At 34.8% G+C, this 26,426-nt stretch overlaps 1 protein-coding gene across 9 annotated transcripts in view; it reads right to left on the reverse strand.

The window, feature by feature from the left end:
• Positions 1 to 26,426, reverse strand: part of LCLAT1 (lysocardiolipin acyltransferase 1) — a 186,330-nt gene that overhangs the window by 44,730 nt on the left and 115,174 nt on the right. For all 9 annotated transcript variants that reach the window (XM_081264759.1, XM_081264758.1, XM_081264757.1 and 6 more), the window contains 2 exons: positions 23,639 to 23,785; positions 18,346 to 18,462 (listed from right to left, as the gene is read on the reverse strand). In XM_081264759.1, the coding sequence (XP_081120885.1) occupies positions 18,346 to 18,462; positions 23,639 to 23,785 (264 nt within the window). The remainder of the gene's footprint in view (positions 1 to 18,345; positions 18,463 to 23,638; positions 23,786 to 26,426) is intronic.

Genomic DNA, 26,426 nt, shown 5'->3' on the forward strand with positions numbered 1-26,426 from the left:
GAGCAGAGAACATTATTAGAGAAATGGACTGCCTATAGGGATCAAGTGTTAGAGAAAAATTAAGAAGGGACAAGGTCTGGGGTTTGTAACAAGGTGGTCATGTGAGAGACTGCTGAGGCTCAGTGGAATCTAAGAGATGGAATGCTGACTACAGAGGGATTAGGATGTGGTAACAGACAGCTGACAGCTCTTCCAAGACATCTGTGTCTGAAGGGACGAAAGGTAGAATAGAAGATGGAGTAGGAAGGGATGGTACATAGGGCTAAAAAAGTTCATGTGGGGCTAGGGTTGTGGCTTAGTGGTACAGTGCTTGCCTAGCATGCACAAGGCACTGGGTTTGATCCTCAGCACCACATAATTGTAAAATAAAGACATTGTGTCCATCTAAAACTAAAAAAATAAATAAAATAAATAGTCTTAGGACTCTCAAAACAAACTCTAAAAAAAAGTTCATGTACTTGCATGTTTTTTAAAAAATCTTTTAAAAGACTGAAGACATTTAAACAACATTAAATACTGAAGATAAAGTGTCATCAGTTAAGGTAGAGCTTAAAATACATTAAAGGTATAAAGGGTACTGGAGTGTTGAAGGTGGGCAGGAGATGCCTGAAAATGCTACTTGGAGAAAAGCTGCCTAAGGAAAGAAAAGAATGGTCGGACAGCACCAGGGTGCTATTGAGATGAGCAGTTGTACTGGGTTAAATGGTGACACCTCAAAATTTGTGTCCACTGTAACCTCAGAATGTGATGTTATGTGGAAATAGAGATTTTTGCAGATGTGATTTTGCTGTTCCTCCTGCATCCTCAGGAATGATGAGTTTATGCAGGATTGGGATGGGCCCTAAATCCAGTATAAGTTATAATCTTTAAAGAAGTCCAGGCACAGTGGCACACACCTATAATTCCAGTGACTTGGGAGGCTGAGGCAGGAGGACTGCAAATCTCAGCAATTAAGCAAGACCTCAGCAACTTAGCAACACCCTATCTCAAACTAAAAATAAAAATAAAAAGACTGAGGATGTAATTTCATGTAAAGTGTCCCTTGGTTCAATCCTTAGTATTTTAAAATTAATAAATGTTTTATATTATCTCTGTCTTATGGGGGGAAAAGGAGAGACACAGAGACAGTCACAAGGCAGAAGACCAGATGCAGATGGACAAGAAGACTGCCATAGATTGTTGACAACCACTAGAAGCTAGTAGAGACAAAAAAGGACTCCTCCTAGAACTTTCAGGGGGAACAAGGATCTACTGATCCCTTAATTCAAGTGTTCAGCTTCCAGACTATTTGTAAATTTATGTTACTCTGAGCAATCCAGTCTGTGGTAATTTGTTACAGCAATCCTAGAAAACTAACACAGCAACCAAGAATTTACTTTGGCTGTAATCTGCATGATTTGGGGGATTTTCTCTAGCAGGAACTCAAAGCAGGAGCCAGTGCAAGTATATAAAACATAGGCAGCTGGCAAGACCCAGGACTGCACCTCTGCCAAATGTGTGCCACTCAAGGGCAACAGGGCTAAGGTGTTGAGGATACAGGCAAGAGTTTGGTTGAAAGGATGCACCAGAGAGTATAAACGCAAAGATGGCAAAAAAGTGAAGGCAGAAAAAAGTTAATGGGTAGAGAAAAAGTATAGAGGCATTAAAGGAAGAAATATCTGAAAGCAAGGAAAGAATTGTCAGAAGGGGAGTAACTTAATGACAGCTAACAGAGATTATGGTTAGAGAGTAATATGTTTCAATTTAATGTTTAACAGGGGGAACAATTCCAGAAGGCAAAATCCAAAGTAGGAAGCAGCATGAATAATAAGATCCAAAAACTGGGCTGAATAGGTTATCATGGAAAAGAAATTACCTAAGACGATGGTGAGCTGAGCTAGTTTCTAAGTCTATCCTCTTCAGTGACATGAAGACTGAGGCAGAGAATGTAGTAAAGCATTGACTGATGTCTGAGAGGATATCAGAATTGCTGCATTTGAATAGCAAACAGGTTAAAAAAAATAAAACAAAGTCAGGATTTTTTTTTTTCCAAACCCCCAGGGTAGATAAATTAGAGGTGAGTTAAGATCATTACAAGGTAGTGAGTTGTGAGTTATGAAAAAATGAACAGCTTTCACTTGAAAACAACAGGGAAGAAAGAAGCACAGGGCCAGGAGATAGCTATATTTTACCAAAGATGATAAAGCAGACAGGATGGTCAACACAAAGGTAGCTGCTTGAAAAGTGAGCCCATCACTCTGATGACCATGATTATTTTTTATTTATCCTATGTTTACCTCATAGCAATTATAACTTGGCTAACAAAAAGTCATTCTAATATCTAAAATTTACCTTTATTTGTGTCCCTTAAGACTATAGAGTTTTCTGAAATATGGTAATGGATCCTTATTACTACAGTTACCTTTTTCCTTTGGCAAACTTGTCCAATCTCCCAAATTGCAGGTAGCAAATAATATTGTTGGGAAGCTCACTGATGCTTCATGATGTGCTTGAGAACATAAGACTTTTATGTTACAGTCTAGAGTACAGTCTGTTCTTATGGATTCTAATCATTATAGCAGTCTGATGACCCTAAAGAAGATAAAAGTTGGACTAACTGCCATCATGGCAAGTTTTTTCTTCCTAAGTTGCACTAGCAACTACAACCAAATTTTTCTATTCAGAAAATACACTATCCAATTATGCATAGACAATGAGCTAGAAAAGATTATAGCAAGAAAGCCAGGGAACCTTCCAGGATACTGTCAGGTATGATCACATGCCATTAAGCTGTGCATTATACAATGCAGTAATATTCTTTAACCTTCTTTAAGAGTCTGACATCTGTATCTACCATATCTACATATCATATTTTGAAATGGATTCACTAAATCTACAAGAAACTCCCCTTAATATTAAAGCCATTCTAAATGTGAATGGGCTGAGTTGGTGCCTATAATCCCAGCAACTAAGGAGGCTGAGGCAAGAGGATTTTGAATTCAAAGCCAGCCTCAGCAACTCAGTGAGACTGACTCTAAAGGAAACACAAGCAGGGTAGCCAATAGGCTTCAGAGTGTAGAGAACAGATGTTCATATATGCAACTGCAACACAAACTAGAGTGTTTTTGCAGAAGAACAAGAACTGCTACAGGAATTTAGGGAAGAGATTTTTTTCTAGCTGACAAAATCAGAGCAAGCTTCCTAGAAGAGATGGCCATCTTTTCTCATCTTCTTGCATATTTCAAACATTTCTATTCAATAATTTCAGCACAAAATAAAACAAACAACAAATCAAAACAAAGCTAAAATTCTGAGTGGTTATCCAAATAAAACATGATATATAGACTAATACTTAGGAACCTGAAAAATCCACTGGGTAACTATTTAACAGTGTTAGCAGAGACAATCACAGAAATGATGGCAACTGGGCCTTTCACATTTCTACTTTTCTCCATGTTTTATTCACTTCATTTGATAATACACTGGCCTACTCTAGATTATTTCAGCAGAAAGACCTGGAAATTGAGAGTTTTATCTGCTCTAACCACCATTCCCCAATATTCTAACAACATTTTGCCAGAAAGTGCACTGGGGGTGAGGTGGGAAAATCTGGATACAGTATTAGCATTAGTGAAATGAAGAAAAACACCTGAGTATGTGATTTGGGGCTTGGGATAGAAAAATGGCACTCAGAATAACTGGTACTGTGGTAATACAGAAGGCTGTATTCAGATGGCATGTCAACGAAACAAAGAAACCTATCATATATTGAAGTTCACAGAAATGAAATTTGAATTGTAACTGCTAGCTGTATCTTTATATCCAAAAGGAGCACTAAAAGCCCCTGAGAAACTTCTGGTTTAGCTCCTCAAATAAATGTAGATATTTTGATAAACAAACTTCTGTAATAAGATCTAAATTCCAAGTTTTATTTTGACAATGAACTACAACATCCTTCTAATTAATAACCAATAAATATCTAGTTACATCTCTTGATAATTAAGCTTATTTCAAATTTGTATGGGCCACAACTTTCAATAAAAAACATCAAAGAGCTAATTGAGTATGAAGTAAAATAAACTGATTCACAGGGAAAGAAAATAGTGTGCAGAATACAAAGATCTAAATTACTAAAAATTCTGAAGTCACAAAAGAGAATGACCTTTATGCTTCAAGTTGTGGAAATGTTACAAGCTACTTGCTGATGGGCACAGGCTGCATAAAATGAAGAACTGTCAGGCATTCTCCATCATACTTTGCAAATCTGGCATCCCTATTTTCTGTAATTGCTCCCTCTTTGATATTTCCTCTCCTAGCCAAACCTTGTAAGGCCAACTGCACAAGATGCTGAAGTTAGTACACAAAGTTCCTTCAACACAGTACAATGAGTCACCGAGCAAGAAATAAACTAAGAGAAATTTTAAAGAAAGCTTAACAGGAAGAAAATTTTAAAAAGGAATCTTCAGGTTTATGGTACATTATGACATTAGTATCCTAACTATTAGAAAAGACCAAGGGAAAAGCTGTAAAATAAGCAAAGTTGGTCACAAAAGAGACCATGCTTGGAATGAGCTCCTAATGGTTAAGAAAAATAAGTTAAATACTCAATATCTTGAGCCACCAACTTAAAATAATCACCTACAAATATATTTTACTCTATTGTGAAAAGGAAGTTATGTATCTGTATAAGATAATATTCTCCAAGTTAATACCTATGAGTTATTAGCCTGGTAACGAATTCTGACCAACTTTACTTTCCTATAATTTGGTTTCTTATATAACTTAGTTGTAAGGAGTTTGGATCATTTATTATCATTTTTTTCATTCAGTATTTATTGAACAACTTAATACCACTGTTCTAGGAAGGGCTGAAACTTGGTGTGGATGAGTAGGTGAGGAGAGAGAGGAAATGGGGCAGGAGAAGCAACAGATAGACCCATATTTATTCTTGCCCCAAAGTGACTTAAAATCTAGTAAAGAAGAGGTTATATTTGTAAATAATGTGACTTAAGAATGGTTCAACTGTTGTAGAAAACTAGAAGGGGACTGACAAAACTCCTAGCTAAAGCAATCAAGAGCTGATCTTATGAGTGGGACATAGAAGAGGGAAATCTGATGGCTGAAAGAGGAGGAGTACTGCTGTGGGTAAGCCAGTGTGAGCAAAGTGACATCACCCCTATAAGAAAGGTAGAATTCAGACTGGTTCTGGAGCCTGAGATTAGAGTTTGGCAGTGTTTTTGCTTGATTTGGGTCAGCTTCCTTTTCTCATTTTATACAACTATTCCAAACTCTTCTGAATCACCTCTATCACCTACCTACCTCTCCACCATTATCGGATTAACCTCCGATATGAAAGAGAAATCAGAGCTTTCCAGCAAAGCATCCTTTTCTTTCTTGCCATATAAACCAAAAATACCTATGAACTAAAAAATCTATTCAGGCTTAACCTAGCCTTCTGCCTTAGAAAAATGAGGAATCCTCTTAATTTTATTTCCATTCTTATATATTCCTAATTTCTTGAAAATAGACCCACCACTAAACCTTTCACCTTCAGCTTTTCCTCTATTAAATCATCTTATTCTTTAAAAATACTACATTCCTCTGTTCATCCTTGATATGGTTTCTCCTCCTGTTGACTATCAGCACACATCTTTATCAGTAAACTCCTTGTAGAAACCATCTAAACTATCTCCACCTACATCAATCTTCATTCCACTTCAAATCTGGATTCTGTCATTCCCATTCCTATGAAATTATTCTCTAAGGTCACCAAAAATATGGTAGTTGCTATACCCAATGGACTCTCCCCAGATATTATGTTCATAGATGTTATTGGTTCCTAAAATCCAGAAGAACTGTTGATATGATAGAAAATGTATATCCACATAGATTTAATGTAGATGCATTAAAATCTGTGAGTATTCAATCTTGCAAAGAGGTCAACTACTGCTGAAAAAGGTTGATTCATATCAAATAAATGCTTGTAGATATAAAATTATGAACACTACAGCCATATAGAGAGAAGGAAAGCTTTTTTTTAAAGTCTCAAAATCATTTGTAAAGATATAAATAAGACATTTCTTCGATGATTCTTTCCTAGGAAACATCTTTGTAATTTGGATGAATCATATTCTATTCCTACCATATGCCATCATACAGTCTGTAAATACCTCACTTGTGGTTCAAAGAGATGTAAAAAACATGAAGTGTAATTACTTTTACTGAGTCTCCCTTTAAACAGAACATAATTAATGCAGAAATCTCAAAATAAGATACTATTTTGGGATAACTATAATGATGACAAAGCCAAGAGATCTTATTTTATCTGAGGATAAGTAGTAAACTCCTTAGGAAAATAATAAACTCTTTTAAAATACTGAGAAGGGAACAATTTACTCACCAGTCTTTGAGAATGCATAAAGCCCTAAGTACCACCTTCACAACTCCCACTATTTCTGATCCCTTTTTGTTTTCCAGTTTGTTAGAGTTGAGACTTTCTGAACAACTAACTTAGCTCTCATTGCTTAATAAAATGAATGCCGGGCTCCAACCAAGCCAGTCTCCATAGTGAGGTAACTAACCCTAACTGTATTCTTTCGATTTCTTTACCAATTCAAATCCTACCATTCCTCAGGACCTAATTCAAAACCCAGTTCCCTGGACTCCCCAATCTGCTAGCTACCATGGCCTTTCTCTGCTTGGTACTTGTGTTTCTGTGGCACTGTATCACAGACTTTCCAAATGTGTGCACAGGGATGTGTTCATCACAAATTTTAATTCTGCTGCTGTTACCAGCATGCATTGATCACAATATATTAACTATTAAGACATAGATCTTACCTAAGATTTAGATTGTAATTATTTATAATAGACATTTTCTTTAGAATATTTAAATGGATATATTTTAAAAATATTTTTTTGCAGCAGTGGGGATTGAATCCAAGGTCTCCTGAATGCTACACAAGTACTCTACCTCTACATCCCCAGTCCTAAATATATATACTTTAATTCAATTTTAAAGATAATATGCAGGATAAGCTTTTTACATATCCCTTTACCTAAACTATTTACCAACTCAGTCTAAACAGAAGTCCCAGTATTTCCTAATTACTTCAGTTCTTACCAATATCCATTTCTGAAATATTATAATATGAACCTTTATTAAGGATGATTTAATGACACTGGAGTGGATATAGTCTACCTGAATTACTAAAGAAATTAAATTGAAACAGCACAGTAAAGATGTCTTTTACTGATCAGAAAGGTTGTTAATAATTTCTATAAGCAAAATTAACTGTTAAACTATTTGGAAATCTCCTTTGGATTTAACATTATGAACCTATTGTGTTTGTTAAAACATTGTTCTGGATGAAAACAAGTACAGCTTATGAGCTTATGACCCAGAAAAGAATGTTCAATTCCTTCTCAAGCACTATGAAATAAAGATTCTAAGTTATTTCCATATACTCACACCAAGAATAGTATGAAGTTCTTCTGAGTGGAAGTATACGTAGTCAAGTTGGTAAGATCTTCTTTAACAATGTCATCTAAGAACAGTTCACAAAAATAGGAAAGCTCTATTGTCCAGCTTTGAGAATGCTGGTTAACAGTTCTGCTCCCCAAGAGAAAAGATAACTGCCTAGAAAAGAGCTCAGTGTCATTGTAAATCACCAAGAAATGAATGCAATGAGGAAAATACAGGAAGGCCCCTGTGCCTTGACTTCTAAGAAGGTCAGTTCTAAGGTTTATGTTTGACTAAAGCAGCTTTCCTTAGCTTCAATAATAACATGCCTTCCCTTCAAGCCCTATGTACACATACTTATTCCCTGGTGTTGGCACTTTGGTCCACATTTCACTTATTTTATCTTCTGCCAAAAGGCTATTTAAAATTCTATGAGGGAAAAAGGAAAGATATAAGTCATAAATAAACTACAAATGTAAGATTTTTAAACTTTGGTACGAGTCTCAAATGTTCTGCCAGTTTATACAAGGAACCCCAAACTACTTTCTGACTACTTTTAGTGCAAAATTAATCCAAAGAATAGGGAGTTTTTGAAGTGAAGTTCACTTTGAAGAAACTGGATACTATAGACAAAAACAAAGAATTCTCCACACAAATTTCTCTCATTTAATACCAAAAATAGTTGTAAATAATTAGTAGTATGGCATCCTCATACTACCAAAGGCTAGTTTTTCAAAAGTCCACAAACATTCATGTTCTGTAGGTTATTTTAAAATGTTAAATATGGTGAGTAATAAATAGTAAGAAATCACATATAGATATTTCTCAATATACTCAGAGATGTTACAGAAAAGTAATTTAGCCATCACAGTCAGGCATGTAACATGAACAACAAAGACAACGGTTATGGTCAAAGACAAGGGAACAATACAAATATGTAGCTTGCTGTCAAGAGATTTAAGAAAGTCATTGTCTTCAGATAAAATGTTATAATGAAGAGGAACCAATACACTGTAGATTACTGTTTGTTAAGTTTTTTATAAAAATCAAATGAGACTATAACTGGGAAAAATACTTTCTAAAACAAGGATTGAGAAGCAATTATGTATTAGTGGTTTTATTATTTTTAAATTCCCTCTCAATAACTATTCCCTATTTAAAGAGATGAGTGAACCATAATAAATTTTTTGACTAAGTTATTAATTATTGCAAAATAAAACACAATACATTCTGTATTTTGTGCATATGCACTTACTGACAGATTCTCAGAGTCAGTAGTTACCAAACTAGAGAATCCATGGAATTGACTGCACATGGTCAGATGGAATCCTGTGTGTGGCTTTCCTCTCCCACACTTCATTAGGTGAAGGCAGATGAATCGGATACTTATATTCTTTCAACACTTCACATTATATGTAACATGGAAGAGCCAGTTTTTGATAATTGCACCAAGAGCAGTGTACTCAGCCCAGATTCTATGACAAAGCCAGTTTGAGTGCTTTCTCAGTCAGATAGTAGGTATTGGAAGCTATGTGACCTACACACACACACACACACACACACACACACACACACACACACACCTTTTTACATCTTATAGTAATATATAAGTAAAATAATCTTGTATAACATATAAAAATAATCTAATCAGAATTGAAGAGAGAAAATAATGTTATAAGCAGATAATTTTCAACATTAATAAGTAAGCAATTTCTGTATTTACTTTCATGTTTTTGTGGGACTGTTTTGGGGCTTTTTGTTTTTTGGTACTGGAGATTGAACCCAGGGGCACTCAACCGCTGAGCCAATCAACAGCCCTTTTCCTATTTTATTTAGAGGGAAGGTCTCCTTGAGTTGGTTAGGGCCTCTCTCATTCAACAGCAAAGGCTGGCTTTGAACTTGAGATCCTACTGCCTCAGGCTCTTGAACCACTGGGATTACAGGCATGTACCACTGCACCCACCTTTGTGGGACTGTTTTTTTGATCAGAATTTATTTTTTTAAAAGTGAATGCTATGAACTTGGTTTATATATACACATGCACACATACACACACAGCAGCAAGATTTAGTATTGTTTTAATATTACTTTGCAGTACTCAAAATAACTAGAAAAAAATGAAGAAAGAATATTTTGAATAAGGAAGAAGAAAAATCTAAAAAATGAAAAGAGAAAAGATGCAATCTTTATAAATAGTAAAACATGTCCAGAATAAAGGAGAAAAAAGGTAAATCTTTTTTGGACAAACCCAAAAAAGAAATATGACATGTTCATAATGAAATTATACACTATACAAAACCAAAAGGCAGGCATATGGTCCTGTTAAGATGAATTTCTGGATTCAAGAGTCCACAGGATTTACAGTCAGGCCAAAATCTCACCTTTACTGAGAATTCGACTTTCATATTAACAGGAAGCTAAATTATATTGTTACATACATTTTGTGTACTCAGCTGAAAACCTCTTATGTATTTTGTTTCAAACAATTTTCCAAAGACAAATACTTAGTATGCATCTGCCACACAGTTAGTTGCCACCACTGTGACAGCCTAGCCACTGGAATCCTCTGCTACTGTTTCTTATTTCTCAATTTTGCTTTCAGAGAGAAACTGAGTGAACATTTGAGTGTATGTAACAATATTCTTTATGGTCAGAGAACAGTCTGCAGAAGTCATCACTCAAAGGCAATTCTAGAAATTTTACTTACAGAAGCTTCTTCCATAATTCTGAACATTAAAATAAATATATTTTGTAAATGTCACAGTTATCGGCATTTTTCAGGGTGCTACTTTAAGAAAATAATGTAAACATTAAAACAGAACATCAACATTTAGGTATAGGACAAACTTTAATGAGTAAAATTCAGTAAGTGTGTAATTTTCCCTCATCTATAAAAATAATCATCTAATAACAGAACGTAATATTTGGGGAAATTTTTTATTAATAGTGCCATAAGACATTCAGTCATTGTAATCCAGGCATATCTTTTTTACAATGGTGGGCATTTATTACGGCTGGCTGGCATTAGAAAAATAGTACAAGACTCCCAGGACAGAATTTTTCTCATGCTGAAGTAAAGTGGTACAGAGTATCATCTCAAAATCTGAAACTCACTGGGTAGAAATACTAAACCATGGTCATTAAGAACCACATTTATATATTTGTTTCTATATGATCAAATGCCAAGACCTTATTAAATTATAAATGTTTATGTATTTTTCTTCTAATAGTATACAAAATCTAAAAAGGAAAAAGAATTCACCCTTTTTTATCTCTCAGTAGTTAAAAAAAAAGGAGTATCTTAAGATAGCAGTGACTGTCTGCATCTGCCTCAGGTGGTCCTCTGGTACTGCCATAAATCTCACTTCTGTTGCAATCAAGAAGCTGCACAGAAATTAACATCTGCCAAATATCTGATTTCTGGAATGAAGTGGGTAGGGACACTGCTAATTACACGTATGTTTGAGATACACTGAAATGATCATCCATGAAAATTTGCACAAAAATTGTAAGTTTAATAAGTGCCTATGGCAATCTTGTCACCACATTAGGGACTCAGATATAAAAATTAAATAAGATATGATATCTTGAAGAAGCTAACTAAAGAGAGGGAAATAACAATGGTTACAAGAACATGAAAAAAGTGATTAAGACAAATGCAAAAGTATGATGAGAACAGGAAGGAACTCCAATAACAGAGATCAGGACACTGAAGCAGTAAAGGCTTGGACTGTTTGAAAGACTAATAGGAACTAGACACATTATACTAGTGACAGTTTAGAAGGAACAGCATGAAAAAAGAAAGTCCCACAAAGCAAACCCAGCCTAGCAAAAAAGGGGGATATGGTATCACAACAAAAAACAAGACCAAAAGGTTTAGACCAGAATCTGGTTTAAGCAAAGTATTTATTATGTGCAAGGCACCAGTTTGGTATGAATGTGCCAGGATATACTAGACCCTGTGCTGAAGAGTGAAGATTGGAAAAAATAAAACAAACAAAAAACAGTCAATAGACTTGATTCTTATGGTCAGGAAACACAGTTAATGGACAACATAGATGACTACACAAGTGATAACACAGTAGAATATATATATATATATATATATATATATATATATATATATATACACACACATACACACACACACACACACACACACACACACACACACAGAGCAGATATAATAGGAAAGCATTTATACAGGGAACATAAAGCAAGGGACCCAAATCAAGCCACAGATGGTTGGGAAGGCTTCCCAAAGGAACTGTTATATCAGGTGAAATCCACAGACTGAGTAGGAGGAGTAAGGCTACAGTGAAGAAAGTTCAGAGCAGGGTCACCCTGGGAAAGGAAAGCAGTTCAATAAGGATAGAATAGATCATGCAGTTGGGAGATATGGCCAGAGAGGTAAGCAAGCACCAGGTCAGAGAGAGCTGGTAAACCACTTTAAAGAAAGTAGATTTTTAACCTTGGAGCACTGTGAAACCCAGGATTGGGTAAAGCAAGTCCAGACCTAGCAAATCAGCTGAGCAGCAATGATTATGATTGATAGGAGATAGGACAGATGCCTGGATTAAGATGCCAGTAAAATAGAAAAGATTAATTTCAGAAATATCTAAGAAGTAAAACCAAAAGGTCTTGTTTGGGATTTCACTGCATGGGAGAGGGGCAGAGAGAGGTGAGCCAAAAATGAATTCCAGGTTTCTGGCTTAAGCAACCATAGTGGTTGAGACAATGGCTCTACAGCCGAACTCACAGCTCTGTCACTTAGCTGGGAAAACCTGGACTAGTTATTCAACTTCTTTGCCCCTCAGTTTCCTCATGCACAAAGTGGAGATGATAGTAATACCTCCTCCCAGAATTAATGACTGAATTCATATGAACCATATAAGTACTGAGGGTTAGCAATTATTATCATCAGCACCAATGGCATATGACATACAGGTAGAAATATTGCCTCAAAGAAAATGACAAGCTCAATTTTAGACGTATTGAAGTGAAGTGTCTGTAGAACCTCCAAGTAGCAAAGGGTACATAATGGCTTTGACCTAAGAAGGGACTTTTGGATATAGGTTTTAGAGTTAGGGGACATGAGCACAGGGCCTAAACAGAATGTGTAGAATGAGAACAAAGAAACCTGGACAACCTTATGACAAACAGAGACATTCAATGAAGAAATGGATAAAAAGAACCTGCAAAGGAATCTGAGACCAGAGAAGTAGGAGAAAGTATGAAGATCCAAAGGGAAGAGCATTTATCAAGAAGAATCAACAATGCCAAATGCTGCCAAGAGGGTAAAGAAAATAGAAGAGAAGAAGTGTTCATTAGATTTAGAAATAAAATATTTGCCCTTAAAGATATAGGTGAGATGGCCTTTGCTGTCCTTTTGGAAGGTGAAGTAAAATGTAGGATCACAGTCTACTTGCTGAGTCCTATTAGAGAGGAAAAGGAAAACGGGGAATGAACTTTTAGAAGATCCTTATATTTAGAGGGAAAAGAAGAAAGCAAAGCACCGCAGGTTTTAATCTGGACAGACATAAACTGAGGCAAATGTAAAAAGCATAAGTAAGGCACAGTCAGAAATGGTCAGTTAATTCAAATAGATTGGTTCACAATGCATGAAAGAGCATTCTGAGTGGTAAAATTTAAAAAGCAGATTGAAACAATGTTTAAAGTTGTGATGACTGAACATGGAAGGACACAAATATTTAAATATCTTAAGTACTTCCCTATTCTTAAAGTTTCAGCTCATATGCCACCTTTTAAGTGTCACCTCTTCAGGTAAAGATAGGCTCTCTTTTTTCATGTCCTCAAAATACTTTCTACTTTCATTTCTTAGGACACAGCATTATAATTGTTTTCTAAACCCTAAAATTCTCAAGGAAATATGAATTCAAGAACAATTTCTAAACAAATGTATACATGATTACATTGGAATGGTATTTTATGAAGGCTGGCTGTTATCAGTGTCTAAAATGGATTAGTAAAGAAGAAACCAGAGACCAATTAGACAGGAAGGCTTGGGGCCAGGAAGGGAATATAGGAAAGTGGGATGTCTACAAGAGATGGCTCTAAGGCAATCATGATAGAATTTGAAGGTTGAAAAAAATAATAAAATAAAAATAATATTTTTTTGTTTTTTTACTTTTTTTGGTTGGTGGTACTGAGGATTAAACCCAGGGGCATTCACCACTGAGCTACAGCCCCAATCCTTTTGGCATTTTTTATTTTGCAACAGAGTGTTCCCTAAATTGTTGAGTTAGCCTCAAACTTGCCATCCTCTTGCATCAGCCTCCTGAGTTGGCCACTATGTGCCACCATGCCCAACTCAAAGTAATAAATATTTTTTAACTCGTAACTTTACTTGGAAATTCATCCTAAGAAAACATTCAGATTTTTGCATACTTTGGTATTATTTATAAGAGTAGACAACTGGAATTTTAATTCTAATTTTGAACAGAGCCTAGTTAAACAGTAATGTGATAGAGTACCACATATATGCCCTTTTTAAAAAAAGTTTTTATAATAAAAATAATACTGTCTCTTTTTCACAGAAAGTGAGTCAGTGTTCAGAAAATCAAATCACAAAAGCTAGTTTTGAGACTTAATGACTAAAAGAAAAAAAAGGGGGAAACCATAACTTGAAAGACAATGTTGTCATTTTTGTTGTTGTTTATACTCTAGTAGAAATATAAAGCAAGTCAAGAACAAGAAAAGTCAGGGTACTTAGACATTCCACAATTGCTATTATAGAAACAACCTATTTGCATAATGTTGCATAATTGGTATTATATTTGAAGATAAGTGTGTTTTCCAAGTGTTCTCTAAGGATGAGGGAAATGGATAAGTAATTGGTAAATGTAGGAATCAGAAAAACTAAAGGTTACAATAAAGGAAATCCTTTATGTATTTTTCCACTTAAACAAAACTTACATACAGCCAAGGAGATCACAGAGAAATTTTGGAAAAGGAGGAAAAAACCTACAAAGAAGATGTTTTTATAATATTTGGAACAGAAAAACTATAAACTTATTAATTACAGTTCAAAGAACATGGGCCTTAGCATCAAACAGACCTGACTTTAATTTATGGTACCCTTATTCAGTAGCTATAAGGCCCAGGGCAAGCTGCTAAAGGGAGCTGGTTTGATCAGGTGTAGCATAGGGCAAGCTACTGCCTAGCTTGGTTGGGAGAATTAAGTGATATGGATGAGAGTGGCTGGTGAGCAGAGAGTAGTTATGAGCTTAGGATGCTACACTCAGGGTGATTCAGCAGGTCTGAGCCTGGATAGTTTTGCAAGCCTCCATGGTTGATTCTACTGCACGGGCAAGATAAAAAACATGGGTACGATTCAATCCTTAGTACATGGTAGGTACTTGATAAAGGTTAGATGGTATTTTTTTTTTAAAGGTGGTCATGCTTCTTTTCATTAAATACAATGAAAAGATCTGTCCTAAATGAGCAGCTCAGATTTTTGGCTACTAGAGGTGGGGGAGGATAAAATGAAAAGAGAAAACAAAAGAATTGCCACTCATAAGCTAAAGTATGGCACCTGAAGACATGACATGGAGAGACCCCAAAGATTTCTAACATGTGGTTATATATAATTCTGCTGAGCAAATCTGAATAATTTCTGCTTCATGTATGTATCTCCAAGTCACTTGGGTGACCTATGTACTTACCCACTAGTCAGTATTTTGTTGTACTTTATTTATCACCATCAATAGACAGAAGTTTTGTTCCTTGTACAATGACCTCAAAAGAAAGTCAACTGCTAATCTACAAAGATATTTGCAAATTTCAGGAACTGGAAAAGGTCTCAGAAAATATCCTAGCAAATGTCAAAGGTCTATTGTACAATAACATTTTTTTTTAAATATAAGGGAAAGTTCTTGTATTTCATAAATGGTTTCCAGCAATAAAAAGCCACATGAAAAGGTCAGAGTACATGGTATACAAGGCACCCCATATTTCAGTAGTTTGTCAGTCTGCCTTTCTTCCTTGCCCTCTACCACAGGATGGCTATTAGGAAGGGTAACTGACTTGCAGTCCTGAGACAGGCTCACATATTGAAACAAATGAAATGTGAGCCACACAGTGATGGCCTCTGCTGGCCTCCTAGACAAAGTCACTATAGACAACAAACAGACTGGATTGTCAGCAGATAGCTGTGAACTAAGCAAAAAGTCCAAGAAGTTAAAATGATATGACAATGCTGATGAACATTGGCTATCTACGACTGGTCTACTGCTTTTGCTTCCAGTTTTCTCAGTGCAAATGAGAACAATTGTAGAACAAAATGACTTCATCTGGAAACACACAAACTAAAGTTGTGACTGTATGGGGTATTAAATTTTTTTATATTAATGACTCCAAACAACCTTCTTAAATATTGTCTCTTGCTTTACAACTGGTCTTTAGTTCTACTGGGTTGATTTTCTTCCTAGGTGACTACTCAGGTCCATACAGGTCCTGACTCTGTGCCCTTTCTTGTACTCTTTCTTAGCCATCCTTGTTTTTTCAGCCTGTCCAAATCACATGTACTCTCTAATGTCCAAGGGAAATTCAGCATCTTTCAGAAGCCTTACCTGAACATTTCAGTAGTACACAATCTCTCTTTATTAAATACTCTTATAATTATTTGGCATAATATCTATGTACTATACACAAAATATAGCATTTAACTATACCATGTGATACACATGAGAGCATCTAAAAATAATATAATTCTTATCTACCCATGAATGCTGTAATATCTTAAAGACAAAGTTATCACAAATAAGACATACTATGAAACAAATGTCAAGTGTTTTATCCCACACTCATAGCTACTCTAGCCTAATTTCAAGTTGTTTCGAATGCACACACTTGTGCCGCCCAATGGTGAAAGTAATTATTGCATGATTACAACTCAGTAATTGGCTTACAAAATGTACAACAAAATCAAATAATGAACGGGCCAAATGATTACTTATTTGAAATAAAACACTTAAGATATTATTGTTAAACATGATAAAGCACCAGAGATGATGACAAATGGAAATAATTTTTGGTGTTATGACAACTACATTATAAATTTGTTACACAAGCAGAAAAAAAAAATCTTCTTCAGATGAACCCTTTCCTCTAAGTCAGCATCTTACTTTTGAGTTTGGTTTATTCCAGCAGTGAGAAAAAAATTACACAATCACATACTGAAAGACTCTGTGATTAGGTACACATGAAATAAATCACCCATAACAGATGCCTATCAGTATATACAAAATGCTCTGCAAAGAGCATGCTAGAATATTATATTGTCTTACTTTTCAGATAAAATTTTTAAATTATTACATACAAATAATATTGACTGAGTCCCTTATGTATAGGACCTTCCACAGAAGGTTATGATCTAGCAGGATTATAAAGCAAGTACACAAATGGTGGCAATCAAGGTACTAAAGGTAAACTTGCTGCAATTATTATTATCAAAACAACATATTTGTGTGATTTTACCTAACTGGTGCTATATTTAAGATAAGTATGCTTTCCAAGTATTCTCTATCTTGGTAACTTTTCTTGTTTTACATTATTAGACCTATATTCTAGTAACTTTGATGAGATACTTCACCTCAGTTTCTGCTTTGGTTTTGTATTACAAGTGACAACTATAATGTAGGGTTGTTATGAGAATTAATTGAATTTAGACGTAAAAAACACCTACCATAATGCTTGGTATTTATTAAATGCTAAAATAATGTTAGCTACAATTACTATTTTAACAATAATCAATATTTCTTTTTGCATTTCTAGCTGAAATAAATGGAGTCATCTAAATTGCCATCTTGTTGTCTAGCTGAAGCAAAAGGGATCATCTGTATCTGTCTCTCTCTCTCTTTTTACTAATATATGCTGGGTGGGTAAGGGTGAGGATTAGAACTAGTTCTGACAGGAAAAATTACTAATTGTGGTTATTAGTTAGTGCTTTGAGTAATGACTAAGCAATACACATTTCCTAAGTGTGTAGCAAAGTTATGAATCAGTTTGCTTTTAAAACATTTCCAAGGTTTCAGAACAGAGGGCTTTATGAATATATTCTTATCCACTATAAAATAATTTCTCATTATTATTAATGTATCCTGCCTACATTTAGGAAGATCTTTCTTGGCAAAAAGATGTGCTCCAAAGTCAAACACTGTTAACAGAGCCATCTAGTAGATGAATGTGTTACATGATGTCAGAATTTTTTTTTTTTAAAAAAAGCATTAAATATAGAAACCATATTGGTGACCAAAAAGAATGAGTCCAAATTAGACGCTATAGTAAATGATACCACATAGGAAAAGAGGGAAAAGAGAGAGAGAAAGGAAGGAAAGAAGTATCACCAGCGTAGGGTCTTGGTACCATTTTGCCTATTCCACAGGGATGATGAATTATATCCTTCATGACCTTCAATGGGTTGATGGGCTCCCTATTCACAGATAATGTGATCCCAAACTCACATGTCCATGCCACATGTGTGTAAACACAATTTAAAAACAAGCCAAACTAACAGGGACAACACTCTTGATGTACCATTTCCATGTGATTTTGGACTGGCAGTGTGTGTAAATTTCTTTAAAATCATGAGTGCTTAGTTGTTGAAAAGCTTCAACTGAACAGGTTATAGTTCGTATCTTAAAGCACATTAGACACTAAAGGAACAAAGGGAAAGAAGTAAGAACTTTGTAATTTTACTTATATAATTGTTAAAGACTTTCCATATTAGGCACAGGCAGTTCTATGACAGTGTAGCAATTACCAGGTGAAGTTAACTATGTGTCACAGATGTCAACATTATACAATGTAAAGACCTATATATAAAGCATATAAAGTTTAGCAATTTTGCCACTTTATTAAAAAAAAAAGAGATGAGTGCTTACCTTCTCTTAGACGCTCTACCACAAAAGTAAAGCCGGTAGTTCTGGGATGTAAGACATATTCATATTTCTGAAGTCCATTTTTTTCAGCAAAATCATTACTTCGAGCTTTGCTGTTTTCTAAACAAAACAATGGACCATTAGAAATCATCAAATAAAGGGTAACAAATAGTGAGGTAAGGAAAGAAGTGCAGAATTTCCTTGATAAAAATGGCAAGTATTATTCTGTAATTACTGAACACAGAATACTAAGAAGATACAAACATTTTAGATAGGCCATTACAAAGATTCTTGACTAATTTAATGGATTTTTAAAACTTTTTATAACATGGTATCAATTGATTTTTTACATGAAAGTTTCCTGAAATCTATATTCAAATCTTTTAAATGCTTTAGAAGATTTCATAAAAGCCAATATGCAATGAAAACTGAAATAAAACACTAATAAATTAAAACTTTAATAAAATAATCCTTATGTAATTATAACAAGTACTAAAATTTTTTTTAAAATGCTAATAAGACTTAAAAACTAACAAAATATAAGGATCTAGCTATCTAAAAGAAACAACTAGCAATCATATATATCAGATTAACATTTTTTTAACCCAATAATTTAGGCCTTCAATGCAAAGTAAAATATCTGCCTTGCTCAGGCAAAGGACAGGCTAATATTACTAACCAAAACCACTCCATAACAGAATGGGCACATGATTAGCACATCATGTACAAACATCTGAAGATGGTTTGGCTGAATATAGTTACAGAGTAGAGTGTATGTTCCAATTGTTGGTGAAACCTTCTTTTTCCATTCCATGAGGTAACTTGCAAGTTCCAAGAAGAACCAAACCCATTATTCAGCAAATACATTTGGTAAAAGTAAAGTGTTCAGAAATTTGGCCTCGACTTTTGGGAGCGATCACAAAATACCCTCTGATGACAGTAGATGGTAGAATCTGCAGTCCTCAGCTACACTCTACAAATTTCACATCTACATAAATACAACTTTTCCTAGGAATAAATTTACTAAGCCGTCCAAACCTCCAGAAACCACAGATGCATTCTATAATACTAAAATATTCAAAGAATACTCTTATAGGAGGTATTACATCATGGTACAATAAAAAAAAATGGAATCCAATACCCACATATTTCAAGCAAATAAAAAGGAAAGGTCCTAAATATGTAAAGTAAAAAGCTGTTTACATTAGTTTTTGAATTCTGTGGGCATGGGGCTACAAACAGTATTTCTGTTGCAAGTAGATGGCAGACCTTATATGGAATCAGGAATCCCAGAGACAACATAAATATGAACAGTAACTACTTGTTAGTTTGCTCTTCCAATTTGTCAAAGACTGGGGATTCTGAAGACAAAAACTGAATTCTCAATTAATGTGCATACAAGTACAAATAGTTCTAAAATGTACAGTCACAACACGGGAAAGTAGAAACAGAGAGAGAGAGAGATTAGATGCAAATTTTCCTCTTGACCCTACTTTACCTACCCACCCCCAGACTCTGTTCTTATTAGTAATTACACTAACATCCTACTTTCTGACCACAACCTCCTATCAACTCACTCCCTGAAACTCCTTCACTACAGCACTCCTTCCACCCACAGGACTGCAGGCCACTCTCTCCTTCTCAAATCAGCCAGGCATGTCCCCACCTCAGGTCTATGCAGCTTTTCTTCCCCTTTCCCACAGGGCTTCTCACCTACCATACAGATGCATGGTTTTCAAATTTAGTCCCTAGACAAGAAAGAGTAGAGATGCCTGCCCTAAATACCTTATATCCAATGGCATCCTGCCTTCTTCTGTTGTTCTCTCCTTATCTGGCCTTATTTTTCTGAACAGCACCTATGACAACCAGACCTACTTTTTGTAACTTACTTATCTCTTCCCTCATATTAACTTCATGAAAGAAGGAACTCTGTTTTGTACATAAAGACCCAGAAACATATATATCTATTAAATGAAGATGTTTTATATACAAGGGTGTTAAATTGTATATAAAATTGTAACTGTGTTAAAGTCTGGAAGCTTTCCTTTCCAAATAAGGGAACTGGAACTCTAAAGTACAATATTCCAATTGTGATATTTAATTTTATGTGTCAACGTGACTAAGCCACTGTACCCAGGTACTTGGTCAAACATTATTCCAGATGTTTTTAAAGATATATTAATATCTAAATCTGTAGACTGAGTAAAGCAGACTATCTTCTACCATGTGGGAAGGCCTCATCTAAATTAACTGAAAGCCTTAACAGGAAAAGATAGTGTGCCCTTCCCTTCTCCACAAGGAAGAAGGACTTCTGCCTCCAGGCAGCCTTTGGATTCAATCTGAAACTCTTCCCTGGGGCTCCAACCTGAGGATGGGCCAAGCCTTCATCAATGCAAAAGCCACTTCCTTAAAATAAGCCTTAATCTCTTTCTCCCTATTGGTATACTGTTTCTATTTCTCTGGAGAATACCAATATGTCAATATAATATAAAACTACTCAACCTTTTCAAAGAATATATAATGATGTGAATATTACAATATAACATGAAGGGAAAAAGAACGAAGTATGATCTTAGTTTTCCAATTTTTCTAATACATAGTATTAGAAAAAAGTTAAACAATAATACATGGAGATAGAATGCATGCAAGGTCATATTTAAATGCACTAATTTGGAAATGTACAAGCAAATTTAATTCAAAATTTAAAGAAAATTATAAAATGTTCTCTTTATAATTAAAAATTCAAATTGAAAGTTAACTGGTAACCAAAAACACTATTTTTCAATTTTCCAAATTGAAAATATTTTCTTAGCCCTTTTCAAATCATTTTTTTCTAACTCATATAATTCTGCAACACAACAAAACAAAACACCAGACCCCACTTTTTATTTCATTAGGGCAAACAGTTTGGCTTTTGTAATTTGGCCTTAAGATGTAAATGCCATTTTAACTTATAAAAATATATGCAGTGGAGGAGCTGGGGTTGTGGCTCAGTGGAAAAGCTCTTGCCTTGCATGCATGAGGCACAGCAATCAATCCTCAGCACCACATAAAAATAAACAAAATAAAGATATTGTATCCATCTACAACTAAAATAAAAAAACTTTTTAAAAATATGAAATAGGAAACACACTGGACTCCAAACGCCTGCGACTAGATGTAAAGTTCATCACCTATAAAAGAAACCTGAGAAAAAATATAAAATGAAAAACATTTTGAATATATTTTATAGATTCTAAAGGTCTAATGTATGGAATATGTTAACACTAATATATGGAACATGTTAACACTAATGTACCAGAGGAACAGCAACATATGAACTTTTTCCCATTAGTGTTTATTTATCATTATTATATTATTTTTATTGTTGTTATAAAGTTCCAAAACTGACGTTCTTTAGTGTACATTTTGTCATTCACAAAAATAAATCAGGATGTAATTCAGTCAACTGTTTTCTATACTCCATCAAACGAAACTGACATTTCAATATCCAAGGTTAGGCTTCATACATTCTAAGTCTTATAAAATTTAAATTGGCTATCTTCCCAGTTTAATTTCTAAAGGTAGTTTGTCACTGGAAATCAATTAACTTAAAACCTACAATGGATCTATTTTCAAGCTTAAGCAACAGGTAGCCAATATTAGCCTTCATATTATCCCCTTTGATCCTGACTTTAAAATTTTAACCATAAAATCAAACAGATGTTACACAATAAGCATGTATTTTAGAGACTGTCCCAGTAATAAGTATTTCCATGGTTCAGCTCCATCTGTAATAGATAAGTCAAAGATCTCTTTGTTGCTATCTTTGGTAACTGTTTCCCCAAAATACCTTAGTTTCCCTTATCAACCTCAGTTGTGGCTCAGTCAATCCTCACTTACTTAAATATTTCTATAAATTTTATTTTTTATTATGAACTCTTTTTGGGTAATTTGTTCCATAAATTATTATGTCCATGTTTTGAATTACTATTTACTTGTTCTCTTTTTTAAGCTCTAAGGGTTGCCCTTCTTTGTTTAGTATGTTCTTCCTTTCCATACTATTTGTTATTTTTTTAGACTTCCATCTACTCTGCTTTTGTCTGTTTTCCCTCATGCGGCACACATTCATCTACTGGATCCTTTAAATGTGCTGCTGTATCTTTCCTGAAAGATACCTTTAAGGTATTAAAGTTAAATTCTGCTCTTTCAAGTCCAAGGATTCTCTAGAACTGCTTCCTATGGAAGCTATGCCCTCTTCGCATCATTCCTCCTAGTATTCAACCAGGATAGTTCCACTTTTATCCATCTTACATTCTGGACTGCAAAAGAAGGTTTCATCTGTAAAAATGACCTGGGGTTTAAATAAGTGTTGTAGAAAACACTAAGTTAGTAACTATGATAGACTATAAAGTTTTGTTTTGTTTTGTTGTACTGGGGATTGAACCCAGGGGTGCTTTACCACTGAGCTATATCTCCAGCCTATTTATTTATTTAATTTTGAGACAGGGTCTTGCTAAATTGCTTAGGGCCTTGATAATTTGCTTAGGGTCTCACTAAGTTGCTGAAGTTGGATCTGAACTTGCGATTCTCTTGCTTCAGCCTTCTGAGCCACTGGGATTATAGGTGTGCACCATTGTGTGTGGCCAGAGTATACAATATTTTGTTTTTAATATTTTTGATATCTGGGAAGATAGAAAGTTCTAAACATGTCCTCCTGTTTTCCCTCTATAACTCAATAATGGCTGTTTTTTGTTTATTTGTTTGCTTTGTTTTTAAGGAAGAGATAATGTCTTTCCTGCCTACAAGAGGAATAAGGTTTAAATATCAAAAGAAAGGTAATTAAGTTAACTTAAATCAACAATAATTGAAATTAGTTACTATCAGATTCTTTTCTGATAAGGAAGGCACTGAAAGCAAAAAGAGTTTAAAGGATAAATAAATACCATGAAAGCAGACAAGAGAATATATAGAACAGAAGGCGGGACAAACTTCACCAAAAATATGATTAAAAATTTGCTTACATAAAGATAAAGCGTTGAAATATTAAAATATATTCTGGGGCTAAAATGTAAAGTTCTAGGATAGCAGTTGTGAATAACAACAATCACTTGGGCTTGCCTATAATAAATTCCATGGGCTGGAATCCTGGATCCTATAAATTAAATAGTGTCTAGGGCCTGACATCCTATTGATTAAATGAGTGACCTTGGGGCTGATCTAGTAATCTTGTTGGTATTCAGTTACTTCATCCAAGGAATAAGAAGTTTTAACTAGATGCTTTAAAATTCTGTGATACAAACCCAGGCTGTCTTACCTGTGAGATCAGTCCCTTCTGGGAATATGAGGAGCTGAAGTGGTTCATGGATATCACAAAAATAATCAATCATGTCTTCAAAATGGTTCTTGTCATCCTTCCACTTCCTATGAATAAAGATATAGGCAGCAGCCTGCATGGCCCAACCTGGAATAAATTTAATGAACATTTGCGCAGTTTCATTACCAATATCTACATATTATTACATATAACTTTTCAAGTTTTTAATTTTAGTATAAATTATTTACTATCATAATAACCAACCCTGATATGCCATAAATTCAGCACTAATTTTGGGTTACATAATAAAAGATAAACCAGAATATATTTTTAAGAGGGTTTAAAGGTTATCTTGGAATTTGCAAAATTCTCAAAAATCTCTTTTCAAGTCCAAACTAGCTATTAAAATATCAAGGCAATAAATTTCCCTGATATTTATCACTAACTCATCCAAGATTTTAAGAATCCTAACAAAACAGACATTACAACCAAGCTATCTACAAAAGATAAAAGAATGTGTTATAAGGTTTAGAAAGCAGTAAACAAAGAACTGTTGTCAGGTCATTTATTGTATTCTCTTGAATATTTACTTTCTTGTATTACTCAATCTCTAAATGCAATTGCTATTTTCAATGGTAGTCACTTTATTTAAAAGAAAAGGGGAATTGTGCAATGACTAGTAACATGTTGGCTGGAGCATATACTGTGGTCACGCTGCCTTTCTCCAGGACAAATGCGCCTTGCTGATGAAAATGCAGCCCTAGATTAGCCTTATTTCAGATGACCACCTAGCTCTCCCATGCCATGGAGACTGGAACTATTATGGGAGATGCCAGGCTCAAGGTGACCTATCTATAGTCTGGGTAATAGCTCACATGGAAAACTTGGGCCACACACAATAACTACCTAGGTCAACCCAATGTTCTTTCTGTCAGAAATTTCACCTAGGACCACAGGGAATTCAGTTCATTTCAACAATCATATTTCTTATTCTCAAGATTTACAATTATTTCTTTTTCATATTAGCCAATTTTTATGAGTTCACATGATTATAATAAAAGTAATGTTTACTGTGTGCCTGGTGCTATTCTATGTATTAGTTAATTTTCAAAATTAGTTTGTAAATTAGGTAAATTATTATCCCTATTTTGGGTGAGGAAACTGAGGCACACTGAGACCCAAACAACTAGTTAGTGGTAAAACCAGGTTTCAAACACAGGCTGTCTGGCCCCACAGCTAAAGTTTTAAATAATTATAGACTATATACTAAACAGTCTCTGTGCAATATATACCTAGATTCCTCTAAGGATATTAATTACACATAATTTAAATTATTCTTAGAAAATAATTTGTTACTCAGAGATTAGACTTTTTCATTTTTTTTTTAGTACAAAACTCATTCTCTTTAAAACCCTTTATTCATCTCAAATGTCTACTAATTTGGTTCTGTTTTCATATTTATGAAGGCTGTCCTATGCTGAGTTGACAGGTGGAATGCAGTTCTCCCTTTCATGTAAGAAAAAGTCCCCCTTAGGGAAAGAGAATGGTAGCAGTATCCATGAGGTTTTGCTGTAACACTTTTCTCATATTCTGTAGGGTCCTGGAATTCCAGAATAGACATAAAATGGTTAAATTCAACCTCTTGAATCTCTCCTCTTAAGAGTGAGATTCTTGGGGCTGGGGATGTGGCTCAAGAGGTAGCGCGCTCGCCTGGCATGCGTGCGGCCGGGGTTCAATCCTCAGCACCACATACCAACAAAGATGTTGTGTCCGCCGAGAACTAAAAAAAATAAATAAATATTAAAAAATTCTCTCTCACTCTCTCTCTCACTCTCCTCTGTCACTCTCTCTTTAAAAAAAAAAAAAAAAGAGTGAGATTCTTCCCCATGGAGCCTGTGCTTTCTTATGTTCATTTACATATCACTGATGTTTTTGAATCTTTTTTTTACTTCCTTTAGCTTAAATTTTTTCTCTCCTTTTTTCCATAAAAGTCACAGGAACAACTTGTAAGTTTTTTCCCTCTCCTTTTACTGACACGAGTGCATATTTTATCCATGTTTAAAGCAACAGATACTCATATTTTTTTGACCTGTTGAGATCCTCAAAATTTATGATGTTTATTTTATACTTTTATGAGCTAATTAATGACAATGCAAGTTATAAAATTTGGAATTCGGCTATATAACTTGTCTTTTTCATACTTTTTCCACTGTAGGACATACTGCCTTTATGCTGAATTTTTCTCCAGGCAAGGGCTGAGCACCTGGCAAATTTACAAAGAGAATCTGTGGATACTGGCATAGCTCTATGGCCACCATCTTTCTGAAATCCCATTTATAGTATCAGCACTGCATTCCCACAGCAGGTGTGAGTAACCCCTGAGCATTTTCCATTGTCCAAACCTAGTCCATAATTTTAGAACCAAAATTTATTTGACTTATTCCCTTTTACCAGACTTTAAAGTTGGCTACAAAGATCTATTTACTTCAATGTGTATTACATTATTCATTCTTTCTCAATATAAAGTAAGTCTATTCACTCCCCCCCCAAAAAAAAAACAGCTAAGGGAATCACAAGAACATCACTACTCTCCTAGTGCTCTAAATACTGAATCTCAAAGACAGGTGCTAATTTATCACCACTGTTTACATATTCATAATGTATGGTATGGGCTATTATCTATTGTGGGATTATGAATATGACACAGGAGGCAAAAAGTCCTGTGGAAGAGATAGTTATTCCCTTCAACAGTATTTTCAATTCTGAATAGATAGGAGTGTGATCAAGG

The sequence above is a fragment of the Spermophilus citellus genome (genome assembly GCF_964194105.1).
Source record: "Spermophilus citellus genome assembly, chromosome: 13".
Lineage (NCBI taxonomy): Eukaryota > Metazoa > Chordata > Mammalia > Rodentia > Sciuridae > Spermophilus > Spermophilus citellus.